Source organism: Peromyscus leucopus, chromosome 2 (genome assembly GCF_004664715.2).
Source record: "Peromyscus leucopus breed LL Stock chromosome 2, UCI_PerLeu_2.1, whole genome shotgun sequence".
Classification (NCBI taxonomy): Eukaryota; Metazoa; Chordata; class Mammalia; order Rodentia; family Cricetidae; genus Peromyscus; species Peromyscus leucopus.
The window spans coordinates 134,850,750-134,867,670 of NC_051064.1; the positions used below are offsets into that span (position 1 = coordinate 134,850,750).

Sequence of the window (16,921 nt, forward strand, 5' to 3'; positions counted from 1 at the left end):
TCGACCCTTAAGTACTTGTGTACGATATGATTGGAGAAGGAGTCCATCTGGAAGAGGGAACAGCATGGGAGAAGTCAGTAGTTAAAGCTACAGCTTCAAAAGTTTAGGTTCATGCTTGGGAAGTGGAGGCAGGAGGATTGCTGGGATTTCAAGGCCACCTTGGACTGTGTCTCCAAAAAAAAAAAAAAAAAAAAAAAAAGACTTGGCCTGGGACTAGGAGTTATTCAGTGGTAGAGTGGTACTTTCAGCAAGTATGAGGTCCAGGGTCCCATCCCCAGAATCAGATTACAAAAAATCCAGCCTGGCCAGTATAACCAGTGAAGGGAAAGACAGGAGCCACCAAGGAAGGAAGACCGTGGGCCCATGTGTAGCTTGGGGTTTGAACTACTAGGGGTGTGTAAGGAAGAACTCTGACTGCCTTGTGTACGTGGAGAAGGCCAGCCACAGGAAGGGAGACCAAGGACAGGCTGTTCTAGAATGGAGAGAGGACTGTGATGTCTTCTCTAGTATTCTTGTGCAAGCCTCTTCCCTCAAAAGCCCGTCCTCCCCTCTAAACCTGCCCTTCCATTCCAAGTCTGTGTCCCAAGGAGTTCAGTGGCTTCTCTGTCCCCCCCAGGTGGCTGCTATACCCCAAACCATTCTTTGAAGACACTCCCTATATCCTAGAGCCTGGAGAGTACCCTACCTTGGAGGCCTGGGGCACATCAGGCCCCACTGTGGGTTCACTAAAGTCCATGAGATTGGTAAGGAGTGGGGGACACCCACAAGCCTCTCTGTCCATAGTCCCATATGGGGCGGCCCTGCATCTGTGGGCAGGAGAAGGGGGAATAACCATAGGTCAGTTCCTTGGAGACTCAGTGCCCCAGAGCTCCTATTAGGAACTGGACTAGAGGAGGAGGAGGACGAGCCCAAGGTGTGGGGCAGGGGAGGAGATGGGCTTGCAGATTTGAGGAGTCTAAGGATCCAGAAAATCCTAGGTTTCCAGCCTCGTCTGTGTTTAAGCACTTCTGGGCTAGTATTTCAATCATGTCTCCTTTGCAGGGCTGCCCAAGCGTGGAGAAGCCAGGCGAGCCCAAGGTAAGGGGACAGGGTATTTGTATTTGTAAAGGGTATTTGGTATGTCTGAGGGGTAGTCACTGTAGCCTGGACAAGAGATAAGGGCACTGTGGGGCAGAAGCTGGGCCTGGAGGGGGGGGGGAGGCCACTAGACGCTGGCCTTGGTGAGTCAGGTCAGAGGCAGACCAGCCACGGTGCTCAAAAAGAGGGTGGGGGCTTCAGGCTGGTGTTGAGTAGGGATGTTCCTAGAAGGCCGGTCTCTCTGTGTCTGATCTGTCACCCTGACACCCCTTTCATCCAGGCTGTGGTATATGAGGCCCCAGGTTTTCAGGGGCAGAGCTGGGAAGTAAGCGGAGACATCTACAACCTTCAGCAGCCAGAGGACAGCCAGAGTCCCCAGCTGACCTCGGTGGGGTCCCTGCGAATTCTTGGGGGCTGGTGAGGACTTAAGAGATTTTTTTTTTCTATCTGCCCTGGCCCTACAGGCTTTTCCTTGAGGGTGGAGAGTGACTTAGGCTGTCTGGTGTACGGTGGACTATCTTATTCATGGGTGTCTTGCTCATCTTTCCCTTTCCCCCAGCTGGGTAGGGTACGAGAAAGAGGGATTCCGGGGCCACCAGTACCTGCTGGAAGAGGGCGAATATGCTGACTGGTCACAATGGGGAGGCTACGATGAGTTCCTGACCTCCCTGCGGGTCATCCGGACGGTGAGCAGGAGCAATTGGCTATCTTGCTATCTGGCAACACCCCAACTTCCCCAGCACAATCTAAGGGAAGAATTTGCACCTCTCTGCCCGTTCTTCCTGGCAGGGTTCCCCCATCCACCCCCAGAGGTAGTCTCTCTCCCTCTGAAGGCTCTTCCCCAGAACACACCTGCCCCTCACACCTAATCCCCAGGGTGGGCTGCTGCCTTGAGGTCTGGGCACTCTCACGGGTTGGCCATCAGAGTACGGGAGAAACCTGACTGTCTCTGGGGGCCCAGGACTTCGGAGACCCGGCCGTGGTGCTGTTTGAGGACATGGACTTCCAGGGGCACTGCGTGGAGGTGAGTTCCGCTTTGCCAGACGTGGAGCTAGCTCAGCACGGACCCAGCACGCAAGCCATCCACGTGCTCAGCGGCGTGTGAGTAATCCCCGCCCCAGGCGCAGGGCGGGGCCAGGAGCAGTGCCGACCCCGCCCTCGCCGACCCAAGCCCCGCCCTCCCTGCAGGTGGGTGGCCTATGAGCAGGTGGGCTTCTCCGGCGAGCAGTACATCCTGGAGAAGGGTGTGTACCGCAACTGCGACGACTGGGGCTCCGGCAGCTGCGCCCTTGGCTCCCTCCAGCCCGTTGTGCAGGTGGGTGCCGGGACGATGGGTGTGTCGCCTCGGGGGCGGGGCCAAGACGGGGGCGGGGCCAGGCTGGCAAGCCCGGGCGGCTTGGCAAGGCTGGACGGAGGACGGGCGCGGCCAGGAGGGGAGGGGATAGGAGGGTGGGCGTGGTACTGACGGCCCAGACGGGAGGGCTTAGGCCGATGTAGTCACCTGTTGGACTGGCCTCGGCGGAGGAAGAGGCTAGCCGTGTCACTCACAGGTGGCCAGGTGAGGAGGGCGTGAGCTCTTGGGGGCGGGGCATCTAGGAGGGGTGGAGCTTGTAGCGGCAGGCCGGCTGTATAGCCGCAACGGTTTTGAAGCTCAGGGAGGGGCGTAGGCTCGAGGCTGGCCTCCTCCTCCGGTCACAGCGTTAATCTCTCCCTTCAGGTTGGGGAGAGCGATCTTCACTTTGTCTCGAAGGTAAGGAGGGGATCTGGTGGGATCTTGACAGCCTTCGCGGCAAAGCTCTCTTTCTTCCCTTGGCCGTTCCCTCTACCCCACTCCTCACCTTTCGCTCTCACCTCTTTATCTCTCTGTCTCCAGATCCAGCTTTTCTCAGGCCCCAACTTTCTGGGCGACCATATTTCCTTTGAGGATGACCAGGCCTCTCTGCCCGCTTCCTTCCGTCCGCAGTCGTGCCGGGTCCATGGTGGCAGGTGAGCAGGAGGTGGGGTTGGAGCACGGAAGCTGGGAGAGGCCAGGGACAGGGAGGCGGGCAGGGGGAGGGCGAGGACACACCTTTCCGATGATTTTCTTCCTTAACATCAGCTGATTAACGGTTATGTCCTGAGTCATTCAACTTTAAAACAAATAGAATAACATTTTAATACGGAATGTAACTCTGGAGATACTAGATAGTATAAAGAACCCCAAGTGAGCAAAGGGCACATGCCGGTAATCTCAGCATTTGGGAGGTAGAGGCAGGAAGATCAGTTTAAGCTAACCTTAGCTCAGGTACATAAGGGGTTCAAGGCCAGCCTGGGCTGCACGAGACCCTGTCTTAAACAACAACAAACATTTTTGTTCCATTTACAACTGCACTTTAAAGGAATCCGAGGCTGGTGGGATAGCTCAGTGAGTAAAGCAATTGCAGTGCAGGTGTGATTGCCTGAATTCAATCCCAGGATCCCATGGTGGAAGGAAGATTCAAATTCTGAAAACCCTCTGACCTTCACATGAGTACAGTGGCATGTGCATGTCCAAACATATTACACACACACACACACACACACACACACACACACTTTAAAAAAAAAACTGACCCCTTCTAAACTTTCTGAAACTTTCAGGGCTGGAGAGGTGACTCATTGGTTAAGAGCACTTGCTGTTTTTGCAGAGGACCCAGGTTTGATTCCCAGCACCCTCGTCAGGTGGCTCACAACCACCTGTAACTCTAGTTCCAGGAGATCTGAAGCCTCTGACCTCCTCAGGCACCTACACTCACATGCATATAACCCCACCACCATCACCACCACCACCCACACACCCATATACAGATAATTAAAAACAGGGGCTGGAGAGATGGCTCACAAGGTTAAGAGCACTTGTTGCTACTGGAGAGATCCTGGGTTCTGTTCCTAGCACACCCTTGGTGGCTTATGACCATCTGTGACTCCAGTTCTAGGGGATCCAATGGCCTCTTCTGACCTCTGAGATCACCAGGCATATACATGGTGGCTGTCTTAGTTAGGGTTTTTATTGCTGTGAAGAGACACCATGACCATAGCAAGTCTTATAAAGGAAAACATTTTTTAATTGGGGCTGTCTTACAGTTCAGAGGTTTAGTCCATTATCATCATGGCAGGAAGCATGGTAGCACACAGGCAGACATGATTCTGGAGAGGTAGCCAAGAGTTCTACATCTGGATTGGCAGTCAGCAGGAAGAGACAGTGAGCCTCTAGGCCTAGACTGAGCTTCTGAAACCTCAAAGCCTGTCTCCTCAGTGACACACTTCCTCCAACAAGGCCACACCTCCAATAATGCATTATAATCTGCATGCTAAGTTTTTCAAAATTATTATGTTCTTATTGCTCCCCAGAATGGAGCCACTGAGAGCTGTGGGGGTTCCCTGTGGTTCTTTTTGTCTTTGGGACCTTCTCATACATCTGCATAGTTCGTAGTAGTCAGAAAACTACCTTTTAAAGACATCTGAAGCCCATACAGTAGGATGCCCCTTTAATCCCCGGGATATAGAGATGGAGGAGACTGAATCATGCGTGTTAAGCCAGCCTGGGCTCCCAGACCTGATTTCAAAAAAGCAAACACCAGCAGACAAAGCTGAGCATGGTGACATGTGACTTTAATCCCAGCACCTGGAGAGCGGAAGCAAGCTCAGGGTCACCCCTGCCTGTGTTGTGAGTTTGGGGCCAGCCTGGAACATGTGGGGAAAAGAAAGTCTGAAAGAAGTGTGAAATAATCTTTTTAAAAAAGATTTATTTTTATTTTGTGTGTTTGAATATTTTCCCTGCCTGTATGTTAAGGTATGTGTATCATGTGCATGCAATGTCTGTGGAGACCAAAAGAGGGCATCAGATGCCCTGGAGCTGGAGTTCCAGGCAGTTGTGAGCCACCAGGTGGGTGCTGACAACCAATCCTAGGTCCTCTGCAAAAGCAGCCAGTGCTTTCAGCCTCTGAGCCATCTCTCTGGCCCCTGAAATAGTCACTTTTGTCTGTGATGATGTCACAAGCCTGGTATATAGTTAGATTAATTTAACATGTTTTTAATCTTTAGGAACACTTTCTGTATTTGTTTGCCAGGGTAAAGGTTGGTCCCAGGGCCTCACATATACTAGACAAGCATCCTACCAGTGAGCTACATACCCGAGTCCTAATTCTCTGTTGTTTCTATAGTCTTTTTAAGATTATAAATTTATGCAAATAAGCAGGCATGGTAGTGCACACCTTTAATTCCAGCTCTCAAGGAGGCACAGCCACTGAGTTGGAGGCCAGCCTGATCTACAGAGTGAGTTAGTTACAGGACAGCCAGAGCTACATAGTAAGACCCTGTCCCAATAAATAAATTAATTAATTAATGCAAATAAGCTGAATAGTTTTATCTGACGAGCTATAATTCAGGATGCGCAGGAATGCAGGAGGAAGAAAGCCTGGAAACAGAGGGTGCCAACTGGTTTGGGGCTAATGGCCAAGGCCCTGAGGTCAGAAGACAAATTTCAGGCTTCAGGACTCAAGGCTTTCAGACTGCATGAATCTGTCTAGCTGAAGACATGGCGGGGAGAGGTGTCTCGCAGCCTGGCCTCACTTTGGAGAACACACGCAGACACCACAGTAGGCAGGAAGTTTTTTTGTTTGTTTGGTTTGGTTTGGTTTTTTGAGACAAGGTTTCTCTGTGTAGCCCTGGCTGTCCTGTGAACTCACTCTGTAGACCAGGCTGGCCTCAAACTCAGAGATCCGCCTGCCTCTGCCTCCCGAGTGCTAGATTAAAGACCTGTGCCACCGTGCCTGGCTGAACCAATTTTTAATGACATAACTGTTTCCCTGGTTCCCGTTGTAGCTCAGGTTCATCTAACAGGATGTCATAAACTCTGTGCCTTCAAAAGAGGAAAATAATCGTTTTTGTGGTTCTTTTTTCTCTCTGCCTCCTCCCTTACTACAGAGACCAGGGCTCTGGTCTCTTCCTGTTCTTGAGTCTGGTGCCTTAGACCCCTTGGCCATCCCAACAGCCCTCTTCCTGTTCTTAAAAGGACACTCATCTCATCCTGGGGCCCAACTTCCCAACCTCTTCTAAACCTAGGTACCTCCCGAAGGCCACATATGGAGAACAGAGGTTGGCCCTCTCCCTCCACCATACAGGTTCCAGAAATTGAAGTCAGGTGTCCAGCTTACCCACTGAGCCATCTCGCTGAGCCTTACTTTTTGTTTTGAGACAGGGTCTTACTCAGTTGCCTAGACTAGTCTTGAACTCATGTAGTAGCCCAGGTTGTTCTCGAACCTGTGTGATCCTCCTCACTCAGCCTCCCGAGTAGCCACAGTCCCAGTGTTAGCCAGTCCCGACTGATGGACCCTTGGGCCCTCCCACCCCGTCCCTGCTTTGCTATAGCAGTGCTGAATGGATAGACTTTTTGCGTGTGTTACTTCTTGTTTGAAGGGCGGCATCGGAAGAGACTCCTAGATGGCGCATTGGCAGATTGATTGCCTGCAAAGCCTTGTGGGATACCGCCAGATTCCCCTCCAAAGGGCAGTTGAGCTCTGTTGGGTCCTTGTTTGTTTTTGTTAAGGCGAGGTCACCCTGTAGCCCTGGCTGGCCCAGAACTTGCTATGTAGACCAGCTTCTAGCTCACAGAGATCGGCCTGCCTCTGCCTCCCGAGCGCCTGCCTCCTTCTCTTTATTCTTTCTTTCTTCCCCTCTTTTCCCTTTGCAGTCCTTTCTCTCGACCTCAGTCCCTGCTGCTGTAATGTCTGTCCACCCAGGACCACTCCTGGATTGGAGGAACGCCGGCAAGTCCACATGCACTTGGACCCTCAGGGTACCCGGCAGGTATAAGGTAAACTAGGTTCTGGTATCACCTCCCCTCTCTGTTCCCTTGCAGCTGGGTCCTGTTTGAGGAGAAGAACTTTGAGGCCGACCAGCACATTGTGTCGGAGGGAGAGTTCCCCACTCTCACGGCCATGGGCTGCCTGGCCTCCACGGTCCTGGGCTCTCTCCGGAAGGTTCCCTTGGTGAGTTCCTTATCCCTGCAATGGCTTCCAGACTCTCAGGGTGACCTTGATTCTGAGGCTCCTAAGCCAGCTCAACTGACCAGCTGTTTACTGAACATCCTCTGAAATAGTCCGGAAACACCAAACTTAATTCGATACGAGACCTAAAGGTGACAGTGGTGTGTCCGGATCAGAGGCAGTGCTGGGATGGGAGAGGCTGACACTCAGAGTGTCTGAGAGGCACGGCCAGCTTTTGCCCAGCTGATGGCCCATTCAGAGATGGTTGCCAGGGTCAACTGGGAAGCTGGCTTTGCAGCGGAGAGGCAGGAGGGGCAAGGCAGGGGGAGGCTGCCTCAGTGACCCGTAATAGAGGTAATATGCTGTTCCTGGGAGGAGGCTGACGGAAGCCACATGCACACTGTGATGGTGGGAGTGTCTGTGGAGGTCAGGAGAGGGCCTGGTGGTGCTGACAGTTGCTGGTGACCCTTTTCAAAGCTTTGTAAGGCTCGTTGTCATTATTTTTGATGTGGAAACTAAGTCCCAGAGCCGGTCTGCTTTGCTCCAGGTTCCACAGCTGGGAACAGACAGAGCAGGCTGCCTGGCTGTACAGCTTGAGTCCCTCCCACCACATACACTGGGCTCTGAGGACAGTTAAGTTAGACCTGGGTCTGGAGCCCAGATCTGGGCCTTCAAGTCATCGGTCTTACCTTCTCCAGCCTCAGTGCCATCTCTGCTAAACAGAGATCATGGTAGCACCTGCCTCTTAGGGTTGTTGAGGGGCTGGAATGAGATTAGAAAAAGTGTTCTACCAAGGATCTGGCCTGCAGTGAGCCACAATTAAAGGAGGCTGGTTATTAATTGATGTGATCATTAGTTATCGTCATTGAGATGATCTCAACAAGAGATGATGTCAAATGAGCCCCCAGTTTTCCAGCCCAGCCGTTAGTTCTTAGGAGTGCCGGCACAGTGATGCACACCCGGAACCCCAGGACTCAGGGAGCTAAGGCCTATGCTAACACACTGAGTTCCAGAGTAGTCTGAACCATTTAGTGAGATCCCTGCTCAAAAATACAATAAAATAATACATGCAAGAAATGTTTCGAAGGGAGGATTTGGGGTTGAGCGGGTGCCGGTCTCTCACGTGCTGGGACTGAAAATCTGGGGACCTTGCCGATAGTAATATCGTCAGGAGCTAGGAGACCTGCAGATCTGGGGTGCAGGGGTTGGGATTGTAGGACAGAGCCTGAGCTGGTGGGTTTCATGGCCTCATTTCTCCTTCTCTTGGCCCCAGCACTTTTCAGAGCCTTCCCTGTCCCTCTTCGGCCTGGAGTGCTTCGAGGGCAAGGAGATCGAGCTGACTTCGGAGGTTCGAAGCCTTCAGGCTGAGGGCTTCAATAACCATGTGCTGTCTGTGCGCGTCAAGGGTGGCGTGTGAGTGGGGGGGGCGGGCGTGTGGGTGGGGGTGGCAGGGCTCCTAGCTCGGTTGGGTGGACGGTGGGCTGGGGACCCCACTCCAGGCCAGGAAGGAGGGAGAGCAGTGTGGACTGAGGGCCTCTGGCTCTCAGGGCTTGGTTGGATGCTGGGTCCCAAAAACCCCAAATCTACTTATTAGCCTCTTCCTCCCACTGCGGGCCCTCTTCCTAGTGTGAGGGAAGAGGAAGCAGTGCTTCTAACACCTGTGCCTTGTCTGTCTGTCTGTGTTCCTCTGTGTCTGGCATCGGCTGGGTGCAGCTGGGTAGTGTGTGAGCACAGTGACTTCCGGGGACGACAGTGGCTAGTGGGCAGCTGCGAGATCACCAACTGGCTGACCTACAGCGGCACCCAGAGGGTGGGCTCCCTCTACCCCATCAAGCAGGTAGGCAGCAGTCAGCGTGAGTGCCTCTGGGGTGCCTGTCCCCATGTACCTCTGGGGTGCCTGTCCCCATGTACCTCTGTGTGTTTCAAAGCTTGACATTTGTGTCTTTCTGTCATGGTTTGTCCTTAGCTTCTTCGTACATCGTCATCTCAGTAGATTCCTCTAAATCAGCTTGAAAACGAAACAATTTTGTCCTTGTCCTCAAGGACCATACGATATACATACAATAGGCTGATTGACCCAGAATTGAAAATCATCTCATGTACCACTTACCAGTAGTCAGCACATTTGGCTTTGGGAAGCATGAAGCCTGCCTGTGAGGGTGTGTCTGTACCTGCTTGACAAGAAGTTGACTTCATTTCTGCACACATGTATTTCTAGGATATGGCTGTGGCCTGTGTGTCTGTGTGTGTGTATGCACATATACATGTGCCCATCTAAGAGTATGTCATTTGAGGTCATGTTTCTAAGTATTTGTATGTTTTTGTGTGTATGGGCATGGGTGTGTGCGTGTGCGTGTGCGTGCGTGCGTGCGTGCGTGCGTGTGTGTGTGTGTGTGTGTGTATGTGTGTATGTGTGTGTGTGCCTGCTCATGCCTCTGCCTGAGAGCCTTCTGAGCATATACATCCATGTACGAGGGCATGTGTTTAGTCTGACACTTATGACAGCAATTCTGGAAGAAATCCTAGCAAAAATCTCTGACTTGGGGGGAAATAAAGGCCCAGGGAAGTAGACAAGGAGTTGATTTGCAGTCTTGGGCAAGCACTGTCCCTCCAGGGATCTTGGTTTCCGTGTGTGTGTGTGTGTGTGTGTGTGTGTGTGTGTGTGTGTGTGTGTGTGTGTGTGTGGTGTGTGTGTGTGTGTATTCTTACAATCAGTTGTACCTGGAGCAAGCATAGGTACTTGGCACTGGGCAGACCTGATAGGATCTGTGTGTCAGTTATGATGTATGAATGTGATGACTGCATGGACCTGTGGAATTGCTTGTGCCTTCTGTAAACTGTGCCTCCTTGTGGCCTGCAAGTATATCCGCAAGGGTCCCTAGGTACATGTGTAGTTGTCTGTAGTCACAGAACTATGCACATGTGTTACACATGTGCCCTCAGTATGGGTGTGTAAAAAAAAGTATGACTTAGAAGCAGGGTCGAGATAAGTTTGGAGGCAAGGAGGGTTTGGGGGTGTGGGTCTCCTAGGGGGTCCAGGGTTGGGGGTGGTGGGCATCCATCCCTGGCTGCAGTCTCTCAGCCTCTCTTCACCATCAGCGCCGAGCCTATTTCCGCCTCTGGAATGCAGCGCTAGGGGGATTCCTGGCAGTGCCTGACCACGTAGAAGACATGAAAGCAGGCCGCGTGGTGGTCTCTGAGCCCCGAGCCGGGGGCAGCTGCGTCTGGTACTATGAAGATGGACTGCTGAAGAACCAGGTATGATTCCGGAACTGGGTCTGCTCAGCTCCAGGTCTGCCAACCTACTTTGGGAAGTGGAAGGCCGATTCGATCCCAGATGCGTGGAGGAAGCAGAGAATAGGACTCTTTTCTTTTTCTCATGCAAACTGGAGAAATGGCACACAGTGCAAAGCACTTGTTTTTGTGAGGACCTGGCTTCAGTTCCCAGCACAAAAATGATGCTTCATAGCCATCACTAACTCCGTTTCTTCTGATATCTGTGGGCACCAGGTGTATGTGTAGTACACAGATATACATTCATTAAAAAAAAAAAAAAACTCATAAAATAAATCTAAAAAGGGATAAAGAGACTTGTCTAGGGCCACAGTTGAAATAGCCAGCATTCAAAACCAGCTTATGAGCTGGGCATGGCAGTGCACACCTTTAATCCCAGAATTCAGGAGGCAGACACAGTTGGATAACTATGAGTTCAAGGCCAGCCTGGACTATATAGTAAACTCCAGGCCAGCCAGGGCTGCAGAGTGAGACCCTGTCCCAACGACAAAACAAACAACAAAAATCCAGTGTATGAAGGATTGCTTGAGCATGGGAGATTTCCTGTGGGGAATGCAGTATCTAATGATCTTCTGGGGCCTCAGATGGCCCCCACTATGAGCCTACAGGTGATTGGACCTCCTAGTCCAGGCTCCAAAGTAGTGCTATGGGCCGAGAGCCGCCTACCACGCCAAACTTGGAGCATCAGTGAATTGGGTCACATCTGCAGCCAGATGTTTGAAGGCCAGATCCTGGATGTGAAGGGTAATGTAGTCTATGTGTGTGGGAGGGGGCGCCCAAGGGGACTGGGGAACATTGCTGTCTCCAGTACCCTAACCACCTCTCAATCTCCCCCTCAGGTGGCCGAGGTTATGACCGGGACCATGTGGTGCTTTGGGAACCTACCAAGGACAGGCCTTCCCAGATCTGGACTGTTCACGTACTTTGAACATCAGTTTCCTTCACTGCAGTTTCCTGCTGGAGACTTTTGCTGGGATGAGACATTTTTTATAGATTGTTGCTGTAACATAAGCTGTTTTCTATCATGCCACCGCCGCCGCGTCATCTCTCTCTGCACCTTGCCAAGGAGGAAGATGGCCCCCCCCACCCCCACCCCCGTTGCCTTTCTGGCCCCTCCTCAGGCTGGTTTCCCTCCTTGTACAGCCTGACCTCGTCACCAGAGGGAGCTCCGGAACCAGACTAACTGGTGTGTCACCCAGTCCGGCCTCCCCGGCTGTGGGGGCGGAGCACAGCCATCATCCGAGCCCCGTCTGCCCATCTCAGTGCGGGATTCTGATGGGTGCTCAGGGCGCAGAGGTGGAAGGCAGAGTTAGCCAGGCCAGACAGAGGAGGCAGAGCAAAGCATTCTAGGATTACAGATATGTCCAAGGGTGAAAACTTCAGTGTTCAGTGTGTGAGGGGACATGGCAAGAGAGATGGGGGGGGGGTCGGCACCCCAAGAAGCCTTGTCCTTGGGCTCCTCCCTGCTTCTTCCTACTCAAATCTCAAAGCCTGAAGGTTTGGCCTTCGTCAGAAAAGCCAGGAGAAGGGGCTGGGTCCCTAGCTAGGTGGCAGGTCAGGTTATCAGACCTAGAGCTGCAGTCACTTTCTAGCCTTCCGTTGGCACAGGTTCCTGGGAAGACACAGAAGCAGGAGCCCTGGAGACCAGTCTGGGCTTCCTTCTCGCTTTTCAGCCCCAAACTCCAGCCCCAGGCCCAGCAGGGGAGAGTGGTTAGAGGAGCTGTTTGTCCTTCCTGCCTCCTCTGGCTGTGGGTGTGGGGGGTGACTCCTGCCTCCTCATCCTCTGTCCCTGTGATATGTGGACAGGTGACTCATGAGATGCTCTTCCGTGAACCTTCCCAGATACGGGGGTGCTTCTGGGTCTACAATGCTCCAGCTGGGAACGTTGAGAGAGACAGAGCCAAACGATCTATGCTGTCCCCGCATCTGTCATTATGAAGACACCAAGGCCATGGGGTGGGAGACTGTCTGAACCTGAGGTGTCGAGGGCCTGAGAAGTGTGTGTGTGTGGGGGGGGGGGTACTGGGTTCATCCCTCCCAAATACTCAGGCACAAGTGAAACAAATACAACTAAAGGTGGTGGTGAGGGTGACAGTTTCCTGTCCTTGTCCCTGCAAGGTGACTCTAAGGGAGGAACCTGGGCGAGTGCCTTGGTAGCGCCTTCCCTGCCAATGACCAATGAATGACCTAATGCTGCTGCACACATGACTCCTGGGATCAGGAGTGACCAGTGACCACATGTGGGGCCCCACCTAAGCATAAGTAAAACTTTATTGAGCCCCAGCTGGGTGTTACTTGGCCCCTTCCATTAGTACCTCCCCATTTTGGCCATTGGCCATCAATTTCAACTTCCTGGGATCTCTGGTGTCAACCCTTTCCAAGGACCGGGTTGGGGGAGCTCTGGCCACTGACGGTGGTAGCTCTTGGAGGAGCACAGGGCTGTAGAAGCGCCATCATCCCCTCAGCCGAGGTAGAAGAGACACATGAAAGTGTTGGCGAAAAGGAAGAAGCTGCAGGCACCCACGTTGATGAGTGGTGGGGCCCCACCCTTTGCGGGTTTCGCTGGGAGTTTGATGGTGATGCCGGCGGCAGGGGTCACAGGCTTCGACTGGGTATCATTCTGCCCCAAGACTCCTGTTTGTATCTGCAAGAGAATTGTGGGGCTCAGGAGGCTTTGAACCTCATGGAAAGAACTCATCCCCCTTAGTGCCTTTCCCCAACTCTAGGCCTCCAGAAAGCTTCTGTCATAGGCCCTGTTGGCATGTCTGGCTTCCTGCCTCACCCTAGGCAGTGATGAAGCCATCTCTGCCTCTGTCATTCTCCTCCTATCCCCACAGAAATGTCCTGTCATGTTTCAGGCCACCAGGTCCTCCAGCACAGAGAGAAGCAGAAACCCATCCTTGACCTTAGCCCGAGGAAGGGGTTCCCCTGCCAGAGACATGGGGGTGCTTCTGGGTCTGTGGTACTCCAGTTTGTCTCCGGTCAAGAAGAGTCCATCATAGCCTGGAGTGTCACATGAGACAGGGCTGGATGAAAAGGGCACTGGCAGAATGACCAGATGTGACAAGTTGTCCTTGATGCTTGATCGGGCAGCAACTGAAGTTGCTCTTGATGGGAATCAAACTAGTTTTGGTGCCAATCAAACTGCCCTTGATGCTTGATCGAGATGTTCTTGATCAAGAACTTGATGGCTCCATTTCCTGTATTAATCAGGTCCCTCTGGGCACACAGGTGCCTTGAAGTCTGCCTCCCAGAGTGCTTTAGAGACTGACTGAGAGATTTCTGTCTCTGTATTCCCACACTCGAAGGCTTCTCCTTAGCAGGGCCAGGGACCCCCTGCCTCCTGTGGTAGTCTCTCAGCCACCTCCTCACCCCTGCTAGAAGGACTGTTCCTGCAGCTCCCCTCAACAGGGCTTCCTCTCCATGCTCCATGACCCAGAATTGCACAGAACCCCTTGAGTGCCTCCATGTAGCTGACACCCTGTGAGGTTTCCCCACATGGGACCATGGGCTTTCCCGAGGGCAGTCTGTGGTCGCTAAGAAGAGTGGAAGGCCAGGTATACAGGCCCTCCTGGTGTCCCAGGTGGTCTCTTGGTGACCATCTACCTCTGTCCCGGTGGTAGACTAGCTCCCCCGGGATCTTGCATTCCCTCCCTGACCCTAGCCCAGCCCATCAGTGTTGGAGGCAGGGGTCTAAGGAATGTCCTTACCTGAACTGCCACCAGGAGACTGATGGTGAAGACGACGAGGAAGCCGTTCATTCTGGATCTTCCTGGGCTCTGGTAGCAGCTTTGAGAGGTGAGCTCAGGGCTGTCTGCAGGCCTCTTTGAGTCTGGATGCTTTTGAACTAGGAGGCAGAGGAGATAGGGAGGGTGAGGGGAGGAGAGAAGGAGGGCCTGGGGGCGGGGAAGGGAGCTACCTTCTTTCAAGTGTGGGTGGATGGAACTAGCCTCAAGCTTTCAAGACTTGGTAGATGGATTTTGACTTCTCAAAAGCCCAGGCAGGAGATGAGGGTGACAGAGGGCAGTGCACAGTGTTGCCTGGGCCTGGAACCACGTCCCGGCCACGGAAGTCCGCTTTCATTGTTTGACAACTAGACCTCAGTCTTTAACAAGGGAGGGAGGGGGAGGAGAGGCTGGAGGATCAAATGCAGTGATAATCCTTACTTTTATTTTTGTTTTTTTTTATTTTTTTGAGGCAGGGTTTCTTTGTGTAGCCCTGGCTGTCCTGGAACTCGCGCTGTAGACCAGGCTGTCCTCGAACTCACAGAGATCTCCTACCTCTGCCTCCCAAGTGCTGGGATTAGGCGTGGACCACCACCACACCAGTGATAATCCTTAATTTTATTATATATTTTGAGACATGGTCTCTATCACTCTGGGTGGGTTTAAATTCAGGATCCTCTTGTCTCAGCCTCCTAAGTGCCGAAATTACAGACCTGTATCACCCTGCTGGCTAGTAACTTATTTTAAAAAGAGCCGACAAGGGGCTGGAGAAATGGTTAAGAGCCCTGGCTGCTCTTCTAGAGAACCTGGGTTCAATTCCCAGCACCTACATGGCAGCTCACAACTGTCTGTAACTCCAGTTCCAGAAGATCCAACAGTCTCACACAGACACACATAGGCAAAACATCAATGTACATAAAATAAAAATAAATCACTAAGAAACAAAAAGAGACAACAAGTCTGCCTCTGCTTCCTGAGTGCTGGGATCAAAGGAGAGTGCCACACTATTTATTTTAAAGAGTACTAGCCAGGCATGTGGAAGCACGCCTTTAATCACAGACCTTGAGAGGCAAAGGCAGGTGGATCTCTATGAGTTCAAGGCTAGCCTAGTCTACATAGTGATTTCCAAGACAGCCTGAACTACATAGTAAGATCCAGTCTCAAATCAACAAAAACCCTTGTGTAGTAATAATACCCAACACTAGAAACTGTTATATAAATGGTAGAAAGATTGAGTTCCTGTAATATCAGGACTCAGGGAGGTAGAAGCAGGAAGAGGGATCAAAGGCAGCCACAGATAGATAGTGACTTTGAGGCCAGCCTGCACTACCTGGGCCTGTCTAGAAACAGACAAACGAACTAAGAGAGTGGGGTGGATACTGCCATCAGTTCTGTGACAGCTCAGGGTCACTTAGATTCAGGACAGGGTGTCGAGAATGGGTTAATTTTAAGTCAGGCCTTATTCCCTCTGGGCCTCAGGCTCTTCATTTCAAGTTGATTGTTTTTCAATAAATATTTGAAAAAATAAATTTAAAAAATGTGTGTGTGTGGGCTGGGCAGTGTTGGTGCACATCTTTAATCCCAGCACTTGGGAAGCAGAGGCAGGTGGATCTCTGAGTTTGAATCCAGTCTGGTCTACAGATCTAGTTCCAGGACAGCCAGGGCTAGAAACCCTGTCTCAAAAAAAAAAAAAAAAAAAAAAAAAAAAGTGTGTGTTTCATTTGCATGTACATATGTGCACCATGTACATGCGTGGTGCCTGGGAAGGCCAGAAGAAGACATCAGATGCCCGAGAACTGGAGTTATAGCTGGCTGTATATAGGTAATGGGAACTGAACCCAGGTCCTTTGCAAGAGCAGCCAGTGCTCTTAACTGTTAAGCCATCTCTCCAGCCCCTTCCTGAAGTCTCTTAGGCCCTGGTGTTTTGGGATTTGGGTGAAGAAAGGAGCTGAGTTATTCATGGCACTCTGGGATGGATGAGTGGGCATGGCCATGAGGACAAGCAGGCACACACAGGACGAGGCAGTACTGTGGGAGAGTCCCCCAGACTGTTTGGGTAGTGCCCTAACTTATTTAAAACAACAACAATAACTGTGGTCTCAGTGATACTGGGAAATAATTATTCCCATTTGGCTGATGAAAAAAAATGACTTGTCCAAGTTCACAACCAATGTATCATTTGAACTTGAGTTCAGGTCTGTCTGATGCCTAAGCCATGTATGGAACTTCCAGGGCTGTTCTCGAGTACACTTTTTTGTCATTTTGTTTGCCCTTTAATGTGATGCTGAAGCCCTCACAGTTTATAGGCAGGTAGTGCCCAGTCCCTGATTAACTCTTGACTCCCTATCCCGATTCCCCGGCTCACAGCCCAGCTCCTGCCTCACCCATTCTCTCTGGCTTAGTCTATTTGGTGTTGTATTTGCATGCCACAGGGTAAAGGGGATTCCCCTGGTCTTTTCTTATATGGGTCAGGGCCTTTGTCACAATCCTAGGTAAAACCTGAGTGGCTTTAGGGACCTTGATCTCCTGTGATAAAGCTGAGAAGAATAAAAAAGTGAGAATCCAGCTTAAGGGAGAAAGACAGGAAGTGGAGGTGGGGTGTGACAGTCACCCCTCCCATAGATCTCCTTCTTTGCTCTTTTACCCTCAGTCCTGAAGGTTCTCAGCTGCTCTCCCAGGGAGAGGTGACTCTTGGGATGCCTGGGAGCCAAGGAAGCAGCAGGTACGCAGCAGCAGGAAATGAGAGGCCCTTGCTGAAGCCCAAGAGTGTCCTGCTGAAAACTGGCCACCGCCTGGACAATTTTCTCCTCACATTTGAAA

At 51.8% G+C, this 16,921-nt stretch overlaps 2 protein-coding genes across 5 annotated transcripts in view; one reads left to right on the plus strand and one right to left on the minus strand.

Annotated features, from left to right (window-relative positions):
• The window catches only part of Crybg2 (crystallin beta-gamma domain containing 2), a 30,565-nt gene extending 19,162 nt beyond the window's left edge, over positions 1–11,403 (plus strand). For 2 of the 4 annotated variants that reach the window (XM_028888226.2, XM_037203049.1), the window contains 14 exons: positions 617–743; positions 1,042–1,077; positions 1,358–1,494; positions 1,637–1,763; positions 2,039–2,178; positions 2,266–2,392; positions 2,795–2,827; positions 2,951–3,063; positions 6,956–7,085; positions 8,356–8,495; positions 8,796–8,919; positions 10,182–10,340; positions 10,961–11,120; positions 11,216–11,403. In XM_028888226.2, coding sequence (XP_028744059.2) covers positions 617–743; positions 1,042–1,077; positions 1,358–1,494; positions 1,637–1,763; positions 2,039–2,178; positions 2,266–2,392; positions 2,795–2,827; positions 2,951–3,063; positions 6,956–7,085; positions 8,356–8,495; positions 8,796–8,919; positions 10,182–10,340; positions 10,961–11,120; positions 11,216–11,304 — 1,642 coding nt within the window. In that variant the 3' untranslated portion in view covers positions 11,305–11,403. The other 2 variants (XM_037203047.1, XM_037203048.1) reach the window with 2 other exon arrangements.
• A 1,226-nt stretch (positions 11,404–12,629) lies between these two features.
• LOC114706008 (CAMPATH-1 antigen-like) lies at positions 12,630–14,374 on the minus strand. Its single transcript, XM_028888222.2, has 3 exons — positions 14,296–14,374; positions 14,087–14,223; positions 12,630–13,020 (listed from the first exon to the last, which is right to left on the minus strand). Exons 2-3 carry the CDS (start codon positions 14,135–14,137, stop codon positions 12,838–12,840), a joined length of 234 nt encoding a protein of 77 aa, XP_028744055.1. The 5' UTR covers positions 14,138–14,223; positions 14,296–14,374; the 3' UTR covers positions 12,630–12,837.
• Positions 14,375–16,921: the final 2,547 nt, after the last annotated feature.